Consider the following 12,581-nt stretch of genomic DNA (forward strand, 5'->3'; position numbering starts at 1 on the left):
TCCCCCAATTGGCTGGATTTCCAGGACACGCTAGTCCCAACGTGTACTAGTCGAACCGTAGGCCTTCTTTCCTCAGGGCTGCCCAGGACACGTTCTCACATTCACTTCACACGCAGACGGGCACTTATTGACTTCTGTTTCCGGGAAACGCTACGGAAGGAGCGAAAATGCGCGACTTTACGATCACGTTCGCTGCCACCGGCAACTGCGCCTTCATTCACCCTCACCCGCAGTCTTTCGGCTTAGCCACGGGCTCTTGGCCTTCCCGAGGCCGCATTTTGACAATATATTCGCTAGCAAGATAAGGACAGAAGCGCACCGTTTCAAACATAATTGCACTGGCAGATCAACGAGATGAGCGAGTACAAGAATCAACCGAGCGACGGCGACAGTTCTTACAAGGCACCGGACTTCCTGGACGCGATGGCTTTTGACCAGGATCACAGCGTGGAATTCCAACCTCAGGGGGAAAGCGGGGACTCAAGATTTGCCGGAAATGATGCCTCTACGCCTGCATATGGTGGAGCGACACCTCACTTGGGTCAAGAGCAGGTGCGCACAAAGCTTATGGAGTCATTCCGACGTAGTTTGTAACTGACCATTGCCAGGACTCCCAGAATCAGGCATATTGTGGCCGTCAGTACCCATTTGGCTTCCTGACACGATGCACACCAGACCGCGGACAGCAGGAGCGCGAATTTTCAGCTGCATCGCCGTCAGGACCGTGGCCTCAGCAAGAAGGAGGCCCTGTTCTCGAGGGCACGAGTGAAGATGCGTTTAAGAGCCCAGGCCATCGAACTCGTAGCCGGTTGGATAGCGAAGACCTTGACGTCCAGCAGATAGCCAACCAGGTTGTCTCGCAATCGAGCATGCGACATCCGAAATTCGCGGACCCTCTCTCGGCGCAAGCACATCTTTTGACACCCGTCTGGCGTCCTGAGTCCGGCGAATACGGCATCCCTCAAAACAGCGAAGGCATGATGCCGTTTGTGTACCAACTGTACAACGCCTTCCTCGACGTTAGCGAAGTCTACGACGCCCACCTGAATTCACACTACGCCGCTCACTTCTCCCCGGGCGGAGTATGGAGCCAGAACCTTGACGACGTCGAAGCGATCTCCCACATCGTCGTCAGCGGGGCGGTAAATCTGCACACCCGCGGAACTATAGGCCTACAGTTTAAGCATATGCCCGAGACGCTTCCTGCTCCTGGCACACCCGGTTCGAGGCTCACCTTCGGGCAGCGTATCTGGTACTTGGCCACTCTCATCAGGCACTACAAGATCCATGCTGAGAGCCTGATGCGTCAAATCCGGATTGAGGATCATTTGGTGCTTGTATTCGATATGCTGATGAAGCATACGGATTTCAAGGAGAAGTTCAGCGCTCGCCCGGAGTACGAGAGGGAAGTGGCAATGCGCGAAGTCAGGGAATTGGGGATTCCCCAGCCGCTCCAACAGAACCAGAATGTGTCAGGGAATGTTGATATACAGCACATAGGTCAAGGTGGCTCTGCCCACGCCACGGAACGTGCCAAGGAGTTGGTGAGGCAGCGTCTCGCCCAAATGGCTGCCGCCGGCGTGGGATCCTCCCAGCACATCCAGGCCAACATGGGAAACCATTTCCATGCACACAGCAATGGCTTCTCACCACAGCCTCAAGGCCAATTTGGGCCGCAAATAGGCGCTCGGGGAGGAAGTCAGGCTTCAGTGGACTCTCAAGGATTCGACCCGTTCTCTGGTCGGGACCACCCGACGTTACCCGAGCAATGGCAGATGCTAGGCAGTCCCGCCCCTGACCCTACCTCGAGGAGTACAGCACGCGCCTGGAGCTTGTTTCATTCTGGAAATGAGCAGCGTTCGGCTATTGGACGGTCCTACATTCCCGGCCATTCGACAAACAGTGGTTACGTTCAAGTTCAGGACCCTTATCATGGCCACTACGGCGAGTCGGGAGTATTCGTGCAGGAGCCAGCTGATGATGCCTCTGGGTATCACTGAGGCTCGCAGGCTCGCTCAGCTGATGGCGTCGTGATGTTGCATTTTCGCTGACATTCGGTGAAGGAGGCAGTGGCTGATCGGTGTATCAATGGCTAGGCGGAGTTAATCACCTGTAGCATACAGATCCAACCCGGAAGCTGGGCATAATAAGACGGTAAGCATGGTAGGACGGGTGTTTTCCTAGTCCGGCGAGAGTTACGAGATATACGGCATCAATGGCATCAAAACCTAATGTACCAGAGAATCAGACAGCCGGAGACCACTAGACTGGAAGGTGGTGGTTACGTAGATCAATAATCCGAGTGTGTCGTCATATCCGGAGCCAAGCAGGCGCGATGCAGAAATTTGCGTGCGAGTAGGTGAAATGGAAAGAACGAACCGCGCGCCCAAAAACTCAACTTCGACTTCCCTTCCACCACCCACGCCTTTACTCTCTCTCCCACCCGCAGCCTTTCCAAACATCTCACTTCAACCTCACTACTCTTCCATCATCACACCATGTCGCAAGAGAAGACCCCAGCTCCCCAGCCGTACCGCCGACCGGGCGCCAAAACAGTCCCGCAGCAGCGTCCGCCTCTTCCTCCAACGACAATGCACCCGCCTCAGGCCTCGAACCCTGTAACCGCATCTAGGTTCTCGCCACAACAAGTGCAGGCCCTGATGGCGCATCCGACCGCACAAGAGGCCATGAGGCGCGGCATGAATCCCCAGCATGTCATCGGGTGGCTTCTAAGCAGCCGTATCCGACCAGCGGCCCCCGGCACGCAACTTCAGAGACTAAGCAGCATAGCAAGTGGACAGCCTCGTGGCCTCCAAGTGGCAGCTGGCACGCCTCCGCTCTCTCACTCGGGAACTGCTGGTCCGATACCGAATACCGTGCGCTCGCCAGCCCAGCTTACGGGCCCTTCTATGCCCAGTCAACAGCCCACCAACGCTCCTGTAGTCGCCCAGCATTCTCCTCGTAAAGCGCCGTCTCAGCAGCAGCGAAGTGCAGCTACAGCACGAACACCGTCTTCAACCCCGAATGCAGCGCCGAGACGGCGAGCTACCGCCGCATCTCAGGCAAAGGGGACGACAGATGAAAGGAACATCCGACATGGAACGCCTTCCGGCACCGGCATACTTAAGAGAAAGCGCCAATTTACACCCGGGGATGGCGGGCAAACTGGACGGACTCCTACCGCGAGAGCCGACACACCGTTGCGCGAAGCATCGACCGCGGATGACGAAGACGACTTCCCCTCTTCAAGAGCAAATCTACGCTCGGCAAATCGGACAGTCGCGCGGAAGGGCCGAGCTAGCCTGACAAGAGGAGACACTCCAGGCCGCGATACACCACACGCGACTGTAGAGACGCCAGATACTGCAGTCAGCGGCATGCGCAGTGCTCGTAGGCGGCGTATAGTCTACGACGCCGAAGACGAGGACTTCGCGCCTGCGAGTCCTGCGCCCGATGCCCGAGGCGCCACACGGTCGGCAAGTCCTGAGGAACCTTCAGCAGTACACCGCCATCGTAGGCCCCAAAATGTAGAAGCTGCACCGCAGCTGGACTACGATGTCCCGAAACAGCTTGAGAGTACGAAAGCGGCCATGGGCGAGCCCAATTGGATCGAGTACGTGAAGCTGATGGAAGCGCATTACGACGGAGCTATTCTTATCGAGGAATTTGATCGAGCGGCAGCGCTGCTGTTTCGTGTGCACGACGAGAAGACACGCAATATGATCAGGCGACTCGTGAACAAGATGGTCGCGGACGCCAACGACGTTCGGACTCACGGGCAAAGGATATGATCGGCGTCAAGGCGGAACGCAGGTAGGCGTTCAAAAAGGATATTTTTAGATGTATTTCAACCAATGCGATGACAAATCTTTCATAGGATATATACAGACCGCACAGGTAACCAATATCGCCCCAAAAGGCAGCCAGCCTCTTTACGTGCCCACGGCCTTCGCCTTCATAATACTTGCATCCAACCCTTCAAGTTCAACCTTAACTAGAGATTCCCCCTCTGCACTAATCATCCATCCGCCACTCCCCCAAAGCGGTTCCACATTTTCAACCGCCTTCGGCATCTTAATCTCCGCCGTACCATTCACCGCCGCACTTCCCTGATACACAGCGATGACAAGAATCTCAGCGCCGCTCACCCACGCAGCTGCATCAATCAATCCATCCCCCCCGCTTGTCTCCAGCGGCATCCTCTCCGCACCAAGCAAAAAGGCTGTAACATCCTGCGCTCCAATGACAGTCGCCAGCTCCGAAGTAACGCTCTCCACCTCCGCGCTCGTCGGATAGATCCACGCCACGATGCCCTTCGCGCCATGGTTAACGCGCAGCAGGCCCATCACAGCCTCCTCTTCTCGCGTCGGCCACCTGCTCCAGAAGCTGTTTGCGTCAAAGAAGCCCTGCGGAACGCCCCACACGGGCTTCCTATACACGTTCCCGATCCACTCCTGATACGCGTACATATTCTCGGTGCGGTCGAGGATGTCGAGAAACGCGTTGTGCACGTACGCCGGGTAAGCGGGGTCGGCGACGTGGCAGTTGTCGCAGCCACAGTCGCCGTAGGTGGCGTTGCAGGGGGTGTTGTAGACGGGGGAGAATGTAGAGGAGAGGATGAGGGGGTACGTGTCTTCGAGGATGATGTCTGCGCCGGCGGTGTATTCGCGGAAGTAGAAGTTTGCGCAGTTGAGGACGAGGCTGATGGGGTGGTACTGGTCGATGGCGCGGATGGCGTTGTAGGCGGTGGATGTGGCGTCGAGCGGGTCGCACCAACCGTCGGGCTCGTCGGCCGTGTAGTAGAGGAGCAGGCTGGGATGGGGCTGTAGGGGTGCGAGTTGGGTGGCGATGGAGGTGTTGTTTTGGTAGGTGTGGCGCATGTCGTACATTATGTAGAGTTCGAGGGCGTCGCAGATGTTGAGGAACTGGTCGAAGATTGTGTGGTCGAAGGGGTGAGTGCCGCCTGGCGGGACGATGTGGATGATGTTGTAGCCGAGCTGTCGGAAGGTGGTGAGGTTCTTGGTGGCGGAGGAGTTGTTGATGGTGGAGGATATCCAGTCCCAGGACGTGTAGAAGGAGTAGGGGAAGATGGGTTTCCAGGTGTTGTTTGTGAGGGAGGATGAGACGGAAATGCCGCCGTAGAGGCGGTCGATGCGCGCCGTGCTGCCGGTGTCATTCCGAGCGGGTAGGGTCGTGATCTCGGACATGGACTGGAAGGTCTGGATGGCGTCCGGCGAGTTTCCCATGACCGTCAAATGAGTAGTTCCATTGCTCTTCAAGCCCTCCAGACTGACTTCCACCTCATAGCCGCTCGCATTTACAGGAACCCTTAACCAGTTCACGAGCGGCTTGCTGGTTGCGGCGCTATCTCTTACATATAATTGCAGCTCCGTGAATGGAATTTTCGTGTTTGGACTCGTTTCCGGGTCGAATGTTTCATTCTTGTACGGCGTCCCGCGGAGAGAAGAGACGGGAGAGTCGACGATGAGAGTCGCTGTCTTTTCGGTGCTGAGATAGTAGCTGTAGCGCGAGTAGACGCGCAAGTCGAGCTTTAGCTGTGTTGGATCAGCCGGGCTGGGTGGGTCGAGCCAGCCGCCGGGATCGAAGGATGAGTTCTGATAAGGGTTAGTTGTGGTCGTTTGATGTAGATGTAGACCGCGGTTCCGCGAAGCTTGGAAATGCGTACGTACTGTCGCTCGGTACGCCTTCCCACACCAGATATCCACGCCCGGGGGATTATTAAACGGCGGCTCACTCCTCACGCGTCCGCCAAAACCCAGCAATACCTGCAGGATTAGCGCGACAATCATGACGGCCGACGATAGCGGGAAGAGGTAGAAAAGGAACGAATGCATGTTGAGGGAGACGCAGGTACGGCGTTATTTATCCGATCGCACACCCCAGAATAGCCCGAATAGATAGCGACGCTATGGCGAAGGATGCCAGGTACAGGATGCAAGGGTCGTAATCTTGGAAGACGTTAATTGCAACCTCGGCGGGGTACAGAACGCGGAAGATCGCCATAGCCGCAGCCAACCGTCGAGGCGAACGGTTATCGTGGCCAAGATTGTGCGGTGGTAAATGGTTGGAGCCATGGGCTTTGCGCGACAGAGCATTCGAGGTTTGCAACTTCAGCAGGCAGCATAGTTCAAGTAGTCTCCTAGCACAGTACCTATAGCCAAGCGAACGTCACGTGATCGGTGGCCGGTTGCGCCCATCTCACGACAGTTGGAAGATATGCCCTTGATCAGGATCTATGGGAATTAGCTAAATACAAAAGAGGAAGAAACATGCATCCCCAATGATGAAAATTGAAGAATCAAGAGTTGAATGGGTAACGAAAGGTAACTCTGGCGATCCTACACCAACGTTGTGCATGTGCTGTGCGACCACATGTCGTTCCGCTCGGCCCACTAACTCTGACCGGAGTGGCCTCCTTCTGTCTCCAAGTCGTATTCCAGACGTATCACATTCCCACAGTCTCGTGAGAACATTGTCCATGCTGGCAGAGTCCACAGCGCTCAGCACATGTACCCCCATCACCCTGGAATGGAGACGATCTGCCCGCCGTGCTGAAGAGGTTGCCCAGGCTCAACTCGGACCTCCTCAAACGCTTGGAACCACTTAGCCGTAGAGACTCCCCCTCGTTCGCTCCGAAAACTGCGTCTCGTTGTGAAGGTGCTGAGTCACTTCAAGAGTAGTAATGATGTGATCGTGGCTCAGCTTGGCGTCCTTCCGTGAGGCAAGCAACCGGGCGATCTTGAGGATATTCTTGATCTGTCGACCGTTCATATTCATGCGCGCAAGCTCTTCCAGCTCTTGCTTAGTAATCGAATGGTCCTGGGGTGACGAGTCGAGGAAGTTCTTCCACACGGTCCGGCGAGATTTAATGGACAGTTCTTGGTAGTCCAATGAGATATGGATACGCGACTGGAAGGCCGGATCGAATGTCTGAACGCGGTTGGTGGTGAGGAACATGGTGCCTTCAAAGTACTCCAACACCCGGAGGAAGATCGATACGAGCTTGTTTCTCTCCAGCTCATGCAGCGACCTCTGCTCGAGGAAGACATCTGCCTCGTCTAATAGCAGGACACTTTGCCAGCGCGTGCACATCTCAAGGATGTCTTGAAGTTTCGTCTCTACTTTGCGCGGATCAAGGCCAAGGTCTCCTGCACTCATCATGAACAGGGGCACCTTCATCTCCTCGGCGACCGATTCGGCAGTGAGCGTCTTTCCAACTCCCGGCGGACCACACAAAAGTACAATCATGCCTCGTCCTTTACCTTCAATAACGTCATCAAAGGTTTCGCGGTATTTTCGTTGAGACTCGGTGAAGCCGAGAATAAGCTCCTTTTGGTTCTTGGGCAACACCAGTCGATCGAATGCATCCTTCTGCCACTCAATCTCCTTGACCGAGTTGACGAAGAAGTTCAACCAGAGCTTGCTCTTCAAGCTGTATCCACGGAGAAGGGGCGTGCAGATAAGCTTCTGTTCAGCCGTCAGGGGTAGGCGTCGTGCAGCGTCTTCCTCGTCTGCGAAATGGCCATCCATGGGCATCCCGCTGTCGTCGGCATCGTAACCACCGTCGCACTCTTCCTCGCCGTCACTCTCCTCACCGTCTTCGTGCGACTCTTGTGTGGGCTCTTTCTGAGTGAGGGGCGCGACGAAGATAGCGTAACTCGGATTAAAGCGATTCCAGCCGTAAGTGTCGATCACAATTCGCCCTTTAACATTGTACTTGTCCTTCGTGCCAAACGCGCCATGTCGCCAGCCGATGCCGTGATATGCCCTATAGTTCGGGCCAGCGAGAGCCTCTGCCTTGGCGCCTCGTTCAATCAGGCGAGCCTTGAGTGCCTTCGCATCAGGGTGGTATTCGAGCGGGAACGCTCGCAGCTGCGAAATGTGGCGTGTGCCTTTGTATTCGTAGATGGACAGGTTGAGCTTGCTGGTGCCAAACTTAGTGCCATCCCAATCGACATATTTGCACGTGATCCAGAAGCAGGGGTTGCCTTTGCAGTCTTGGCCGTATCTTGTGTCCTCAAGCGTCATCGCCATTTCTTGACCATCCTGTCGTGAGAAGACGGCGATACCGGGTTGGAATAGCGTCCAAAGGAGTTCATACGTGATGACACGCTTGCTCTTCATATCCTGCGACGTATCGATGAGACTCTTAAACTCCTTCACCAGGATATCTTGAAGAAGATTGGCATGCTCCTTCGTCATCCGTTCATCTTCGGTCTCATCACCAAGCTTGGCGATAGCCGCTTGGAGCTCCGCCCATCGGTGGATCAGAGGCTCGAACTTGCCCGACAGCTCCAGGCGGTTTAGGCCGACCGCAATGCCAGGGTAGCCCTTCAGGACGCCGGCGAGCAGTTTCTTGAGCAGCGGGCTTTGAACGACGATGGAATGGATGGCCAGCACCTTCTGGGGGTCATTGTAAACCTTGACGTTCCGGACGAGCAGAGCCCACTTCGCCGTCTTATCGTTCTCCGTCGGGTTTCCGATGTCCTCGGGGATCTTTTCTTGCCATTGGTATCGGCCTTTCTTGTCTTCCTTGCCGGAGTAGAAGTTCTTGAAGCCGCTCTTCATTCCGGGGTCAATGTGCTCCTCCGGCTCCTCCGACTCGTCGGACTTGTCATCATCTTTGCTCACGCCGTTCGTGGTGCCATTGGCCACTTTTGCGCCATTGGTGATGGGCGCCTGCTCGTCCTCGGACGACGAGGCGGACGAGGTAGAATCAGATCGGATTCTTGAAGGCATCTTTTGTTGGGATTGCTTGGGGAATCAAACTCAGCGGCAAATGTGGTGAGGGGGCAATAGCTGGGCGTGAGACTGAGCTCTGTGCGCCCGGATCACAAACAAAGTTAGTGGGACGAAAAGAAAGTGACTCCGCGAGGCCTTCAGGGACGTTTATGTAGGCACTTCACAGCCTTGTTGCCTGTTACCTTTTACCGGTGCGTGATTCGACGCTAGAGTCAACAAGTGGGAACAGTTGGCTATGCGCATGACATGGGGCGAATTCTACCTTTGAGGCATCCGCACGTGTATTCGCAGCCTGGTGCGCACCGTATTTTCCTGCAGCTGTGAGTGGACGAGTGGTGTTGCACTACGCCCGTGCTGATGCGGTCGTGGAGCGAAGCGCGTGGCGGTGAGCCCTTGTGGCGAGGGTAGAAGGGCGAAGTATCACCCTCCTGATCAGTACGACCTCGCTCATCTCATGGTGTTTGCACTCAAAGCTGCACTTTCACCAGGCATCAGCCGCCCGATTGGGACGGGATAGACGAGCGGCCTCCGCTAGTAGAGGAGATGCAGGCAACCGGTGAGCTCGATGGTGGCCTAAGCGACTGCAGTCAAGGGCCAAACGGATCAGTGCAATAAGTGCAATAACCGCAATTGTACCTTGTCCTATCGTATCCGCTTAGAAGAGCGGTCGTCAAACGCATTGCGAGGTTTCTGGTGCTCACAGGGGTTCGATAGGAGGAGGCAGCTGTGGCCGTGCGCTGCCCCGCGATATCGGCGTCGGCGTTTGCGCCCCACCTGACGTGGGTGCTTTTTTGGCCTTCCGGGCTCTGGAGTCACGTCCGCCAGACTTTTTATCCCTCACGCTTCCCCGCCGACGAAACCTCGCGCGCACTCCCCAATGCCAATATGGCCACCGTTATCAGAGTCCCCTGCTCGTCGGCGAACATTGGCCCCGGATTCGACGTCATTGGCCTGGCGCTCAACCTCTACCTGGAAGTGCAGCTCACGGTCACGACGCAGGAATCCTCGACGCACTCGCTCAATTGCCGCATAACCTACGAAGGCGTAAATGCGGCATCCGTCCCCCTCGTCGCCGAAGACAACCTCATCACCAGAACCGCCGTCTACGTCCTTCGCTGCCATGGCATTCGCGCCTTCCCCGCTGAGACCCATGTCCACGTCAAGAACCCCATACCGCTGGGCAGAGGGCTGGGATCGTCGGCTGCAGCAATCGTAGCTGGCGTGAATTTGGCGAATGAAGTAGGAAGTCTGCAGCTGTCCAAGGCGAGAATGCTGGATTACTGTCTGATGGAGGAGCGACACCCGGATAATGTGGCGGCGGCCTTGTACGGCGGCTTCGTGGGCACGTACTTGAACGAGCTTTCTGCCGAGGACACCGAGCGCCTTGAGATCCCGCTCAGCGAGGTGCTACCAGAACCTGCCGGAGGCATTGACACTGGTACGTCGAGACGCACATGGTGCTATGATATGCTCGGCCGTCTGAAAACTGAGCCTGGAGGCCTTCGGCGGCTTATGCTAATGTACGGCAGGCCTCCGCCCTCCGGAGCCTCCACGGGACATCGGTCACTATACCAAGTTCAAGTGGTCACCTCAGATCAAGTGCATTTGCGTCATACCTCAATTTGAGGTGTCTACCGCAAAAGCTAGGGAGGTGCTGCCTCAAAGTTACTCACGGAAGGATGCCATATTCAACATGCAGCGTTTGGCAGTTCTGACAACTGCTCTTGGACAGTCACCGCCGGATCCTGGCATGATTTATACTGCCATGCAAGATAAGCTCCACCAGCCATACCGTCGAGGACTGATTCCAGGGCTCACCGAGATCCTGCAGTCTGTCACTCCTCAGTCGCATCCAGGCCTCCTAGGAATCTGCTTATCTGGCGCTGGCCCTACTATTTTAGCACTCGCCACTAACAATTTCGACTCGATAGCCAATCACCTCTTGCAGCAATTTCACAAGGAAGGGATTACATGCGACTGGAAGCTGTTGGAGCTTGCCGAGGAAGGGACAACAGTTGTCTGGCCAGCTACGTCCTCTCTGCAGCTGGAAGAGTCGCTGACGTACGCCTCCGCTGGTGTCAGTATCGACGCTGGGAACGTCCTCGTGAAGGGCATCAAGGCATTGACAGCAAGCACACGGCGTCCTGGAGCTGACGGCCAGATTGGTGGATTTGGCGGTATGCTCGACTTGGCAGCGGCGGGCTATACAGAGCCACCGATATTAGTAGGGGCGATTGACGGCATTGGGACGAAAGTCAAGATTGCGTTCGAGATGGGCAAGCACGACACTGTTGGCATCGACTTAGTCGCCATGAACGTTAACGACCTCGTAGTACAGGGCGCCGAGCCGCTGATGTTCCTCGATTACTACGCCTGCAGCAAGCTCAATGTCGAAAACACCGTCAAGTTCGTTGAAGGGGTAGCGAATGGCTGCCGACAGTCTGGTGCCGCGCTCGTAGGTGGCGAGACAGCTGAGATGCCAGGTCTTTACAAGGAGGGCGAGTATGATGCGGGAGGCGCTGCCATCGGCGCCATCGAGAAGGGTGCGACTATACTGCCCGACACTGCAGCCATGCAAGAGGGAGACGTACTTCTGGGCCTTGCTTCGAGCGGGGTTCACTCCAATGGTTTCTCCCTTGTCCGCAAGATCATTGAGAAGAGGGGCCTTTCGTTCCATGACGCCGCGCCTTGGAGTGCCAGCGAGACGATTGGCGCCAGTCTGCTCACACCGACGCGTATCTACGTCAAGCCGCTGCTTGCTGCAGTACGCAAAGGGCTTCTCAAGGGCATGGCTCATATTACGGGTGGGGGCCTTCTGGAAAATATCCCTCGTATGTTGCCGGAGACCCTTGCTGCCGAGCTTGATGCGTCGACATGGCCCGTCCCGCCGGTCTTCGAGTGGCTAAAGCAAGCCGGTCGGCTCGAGGATTCGGAGTTCTGCCGAACATTCAATACCGGTCTCGGCATGGTCTTGGTTGTGAGCGAAGAGAAGGTGCGGATGGCCACCGAAATACTCCAGGAACACGGCGAGAAGGTTTACAGAGTCGGATCGCTTGTTAGGAAGACGGCCAGGGACTGCACGGTGCGCAACATGGACGTCTGGAGGTGAAGTATGGATGGGGTCTTGTCAGTTGCTGTTAATGCTTTGAAGGGCTTCAGGCTTGCTGTTGCACGTCCGCGGGTGCCCTTGAAGCAACCGGCGGGTGTGGCAGTCTCAGTGGAGACGGTGGAGACTTTGATGGCTGGTCAGTATGCCAGCTCAACCATGGACGGAGTGCGGAGGTGTCGGCCACCTTTGACGTGGTCTTTCAGATGCTGTGAACCAAGGCTGCGGTTCCTACGAATATGGCGTGCAGGCGGCGACGATGTGTTGCGGTGTCAAAGGTCAATTCAGATCCAGCGCATTTGGGTCAGATTAGCTGCATCGGACTAAGCTGCAGTACCACCTGGGTATACGTCGGGTGGGATGATTCGCAGCTCGATACTCAGGTTCCCTGCCTTATTATTAGTGTAGAGGCCTTCGGGATCGCCGTTTTGAGCCTCCCTCTTAGCGGATAGCCAGCAGTCACAGCGATCGGCCCGTCTGCTTCATGCACGACGCTAAAGGATACTCTATTCGACAAGGGTGCTCTGTACGCAGAATGCACACATCATGACGGGCGCGCCAGGAGGGCTCCGCTGAAGTAACCAAGCCTTGTCGCTGCCTGGCGCCGGACGGCGTGGGTTGCCAGTTGTGTGCACCCTTTGTGGCTGCATGGCGTTGCTGCAGAGTGGCGTGCTTTTTGTGGAGTAGTGAGTAGTGAGCTCTGACGCGGAAG

General features: G+C 56.2%; 5 protein-coding genes across 5 annotated transcripts; 3 read left to right on the forward strand and 2 right to left on the reverse strand.

The window, feature by feature from the left end:
• The first annotated feature begins 143 nt into the window (after positions 1 to 143).
• On the forward strand, positions 144 to 2,255 carry BU26DRAFT_552357 (uncharacterized protein). Its single transcript, XM_033832149.1, has 2 exons — positions 144 to 552; positions 609 to 2,255. Exons 1-2 carry the CDS (start codon positions 355 to 357, stop codon positions 1,998 to 2,000), a joined length of 1,590 nt encoding a protein of 529 aa, XP_033682711.1. The 5' UTR covers positions 144 to 354; the 3' UTR covers positions 2,001 to 2,255.
• A 243-nt stretch (positions 2,256 to 2,498) lies between these two features.
• Positions 2,499 to 3,791, forward strand: BU26DRAFT_566656 (uncharacterized protein; the record flags this gene model as incomplete). Its single annotated transcript, XM_033833555.1, has 1 exon — positions 2,499 to 3,791. The coding sequence occupies one exon, from the start codon at positions 2,499 to 2,501 to the stop codon at positions 3,789 to 3,791; it is 1,293 nt and encodes a 430-aa protein (XP_033682712.1).
• Positions 3,792 to 3,844: 53 nt separating this feature from the next.
• BU26DRAFT_460064 (uncharacterized protein) lies at positions 3,845 to 6,096 on the reverse strand. The gene is made up of 2 exons (XM_033825022.1): positions 5,691 to 6,096; positions 3,845 to 5,615 (listed from the first exon to the last, which is right to left on the reverse strand). The coding sequence occupies exons 1-2, from the start codon at positions 5,853 to 5,855 to the stop codon at positions 3,933 to 3,935; spliced, it is 1,848 nt and encodes a 615-aa protein (XP_033682713.1). The 5' UTR covers positions 5,856 to 6,096; the 3' UTR covers positions 3,845 to 3,932.
• A 120-nt stretch (positions 6,097 to 6,216) lies between these two features.
• Positions 6,217 to 9,180, reverse strand: BU26DRAFT_352409 (P-loop containing nucleoside triphosphate hydrolase protein). The gene has a single exon (XM_033822480.1). It carries the CDS (start codon positions 8,758 to 8,760, stop codon positions 6,625 to 6,627), a length of 2,136 nt encoding a protein of 711 aa, XP_033682714.1. The 5' UTR covers positions 8,761 to 9,180; the 3' UTR covers positions 6,217 to 6,624.
• A 468-nt stretch (positions 9,181 to 9,648) lies between these two features.
• On the forward strand, positions 9,649 to 11,872 carry BU26DRAFT_430367 (phosphoribosylformylglycinamidine cyclo-ligase-like protein; the record flags this gene model as incomplete). The annotated part of the gene is made up of 2 exons (XM_033823877.1): positions 9,649 to 10,201; positions 10,293 to 11,872. The coding sequence occupies 2 exons, from the start codon at positions 9,649 to 9,651 to the stop codon at positions 11,870 to 11,872; spliced, it is 2,133 nt and encodes a 710-aa protein (XP_033682715.1).
• Positions 11,873 to 12,581: the final 709 nt, after the last annotated feature.

The sequence above is a fragment of the Trematosphaeria pertusa genome (genome assembly GCF_010094035.1).
Source record: "Trematosphaeria pertusa strain CBS 122368 unplaced genomic scaffold BU26scaffold_9, whole genome shotgun sequence".
NCBI classification, from domain to species: Eukaryota; Fungi; Ascomycota; class Dothideomycetes; order Pleosporales; family Trematosphaeriaceae; genus Trematosphaeria; species Trematosphaeria pertusa.

What these genes read in the sequence shown, in the direction of transcription:
- BU26DRAFT_460064 (XM_033825022.1), bottom strand. Translation starts at nt 5,855, where the DNA reads ATGCATTCGTTCCTTTTCTACCTCTTCCCGCTATCGTCGGCCGTCATG. An exon ending in GGAAGGCGTACCGAGCGACA is followed by an intron (nt 5,616 to 5,690) that starts GTACGTACGCAT and finishes AACCCTTATCAG; the next exon opens with AACTCATCCTTCGATCCCGG.
- BU26DRAFT_552357 (XM_033832149.1), top strand. Translation starts at nt 355, where the DNA reads ATGAGCGAGTACAAGAATCAACCGAGCGACGGCGACAGTTCTTACAAG. An exon ending in CTCACTTGGGTCAAGAGCAG is followed by an intron (nt 553 to 608) that starts GTGCGCACAAAG and finishes GACCATTGCCAG; the next exon opens with GACTCCCAGAATCAGGCATA.
- BU26DRAFT_352409 (XM_033822480.1), bottom strand. Translation starts at nt 8,760, where the DNA reads ATGCCTTCAAGAATCCGATCTGATTCTACCTCGTCCGCCTCGTCGTCC.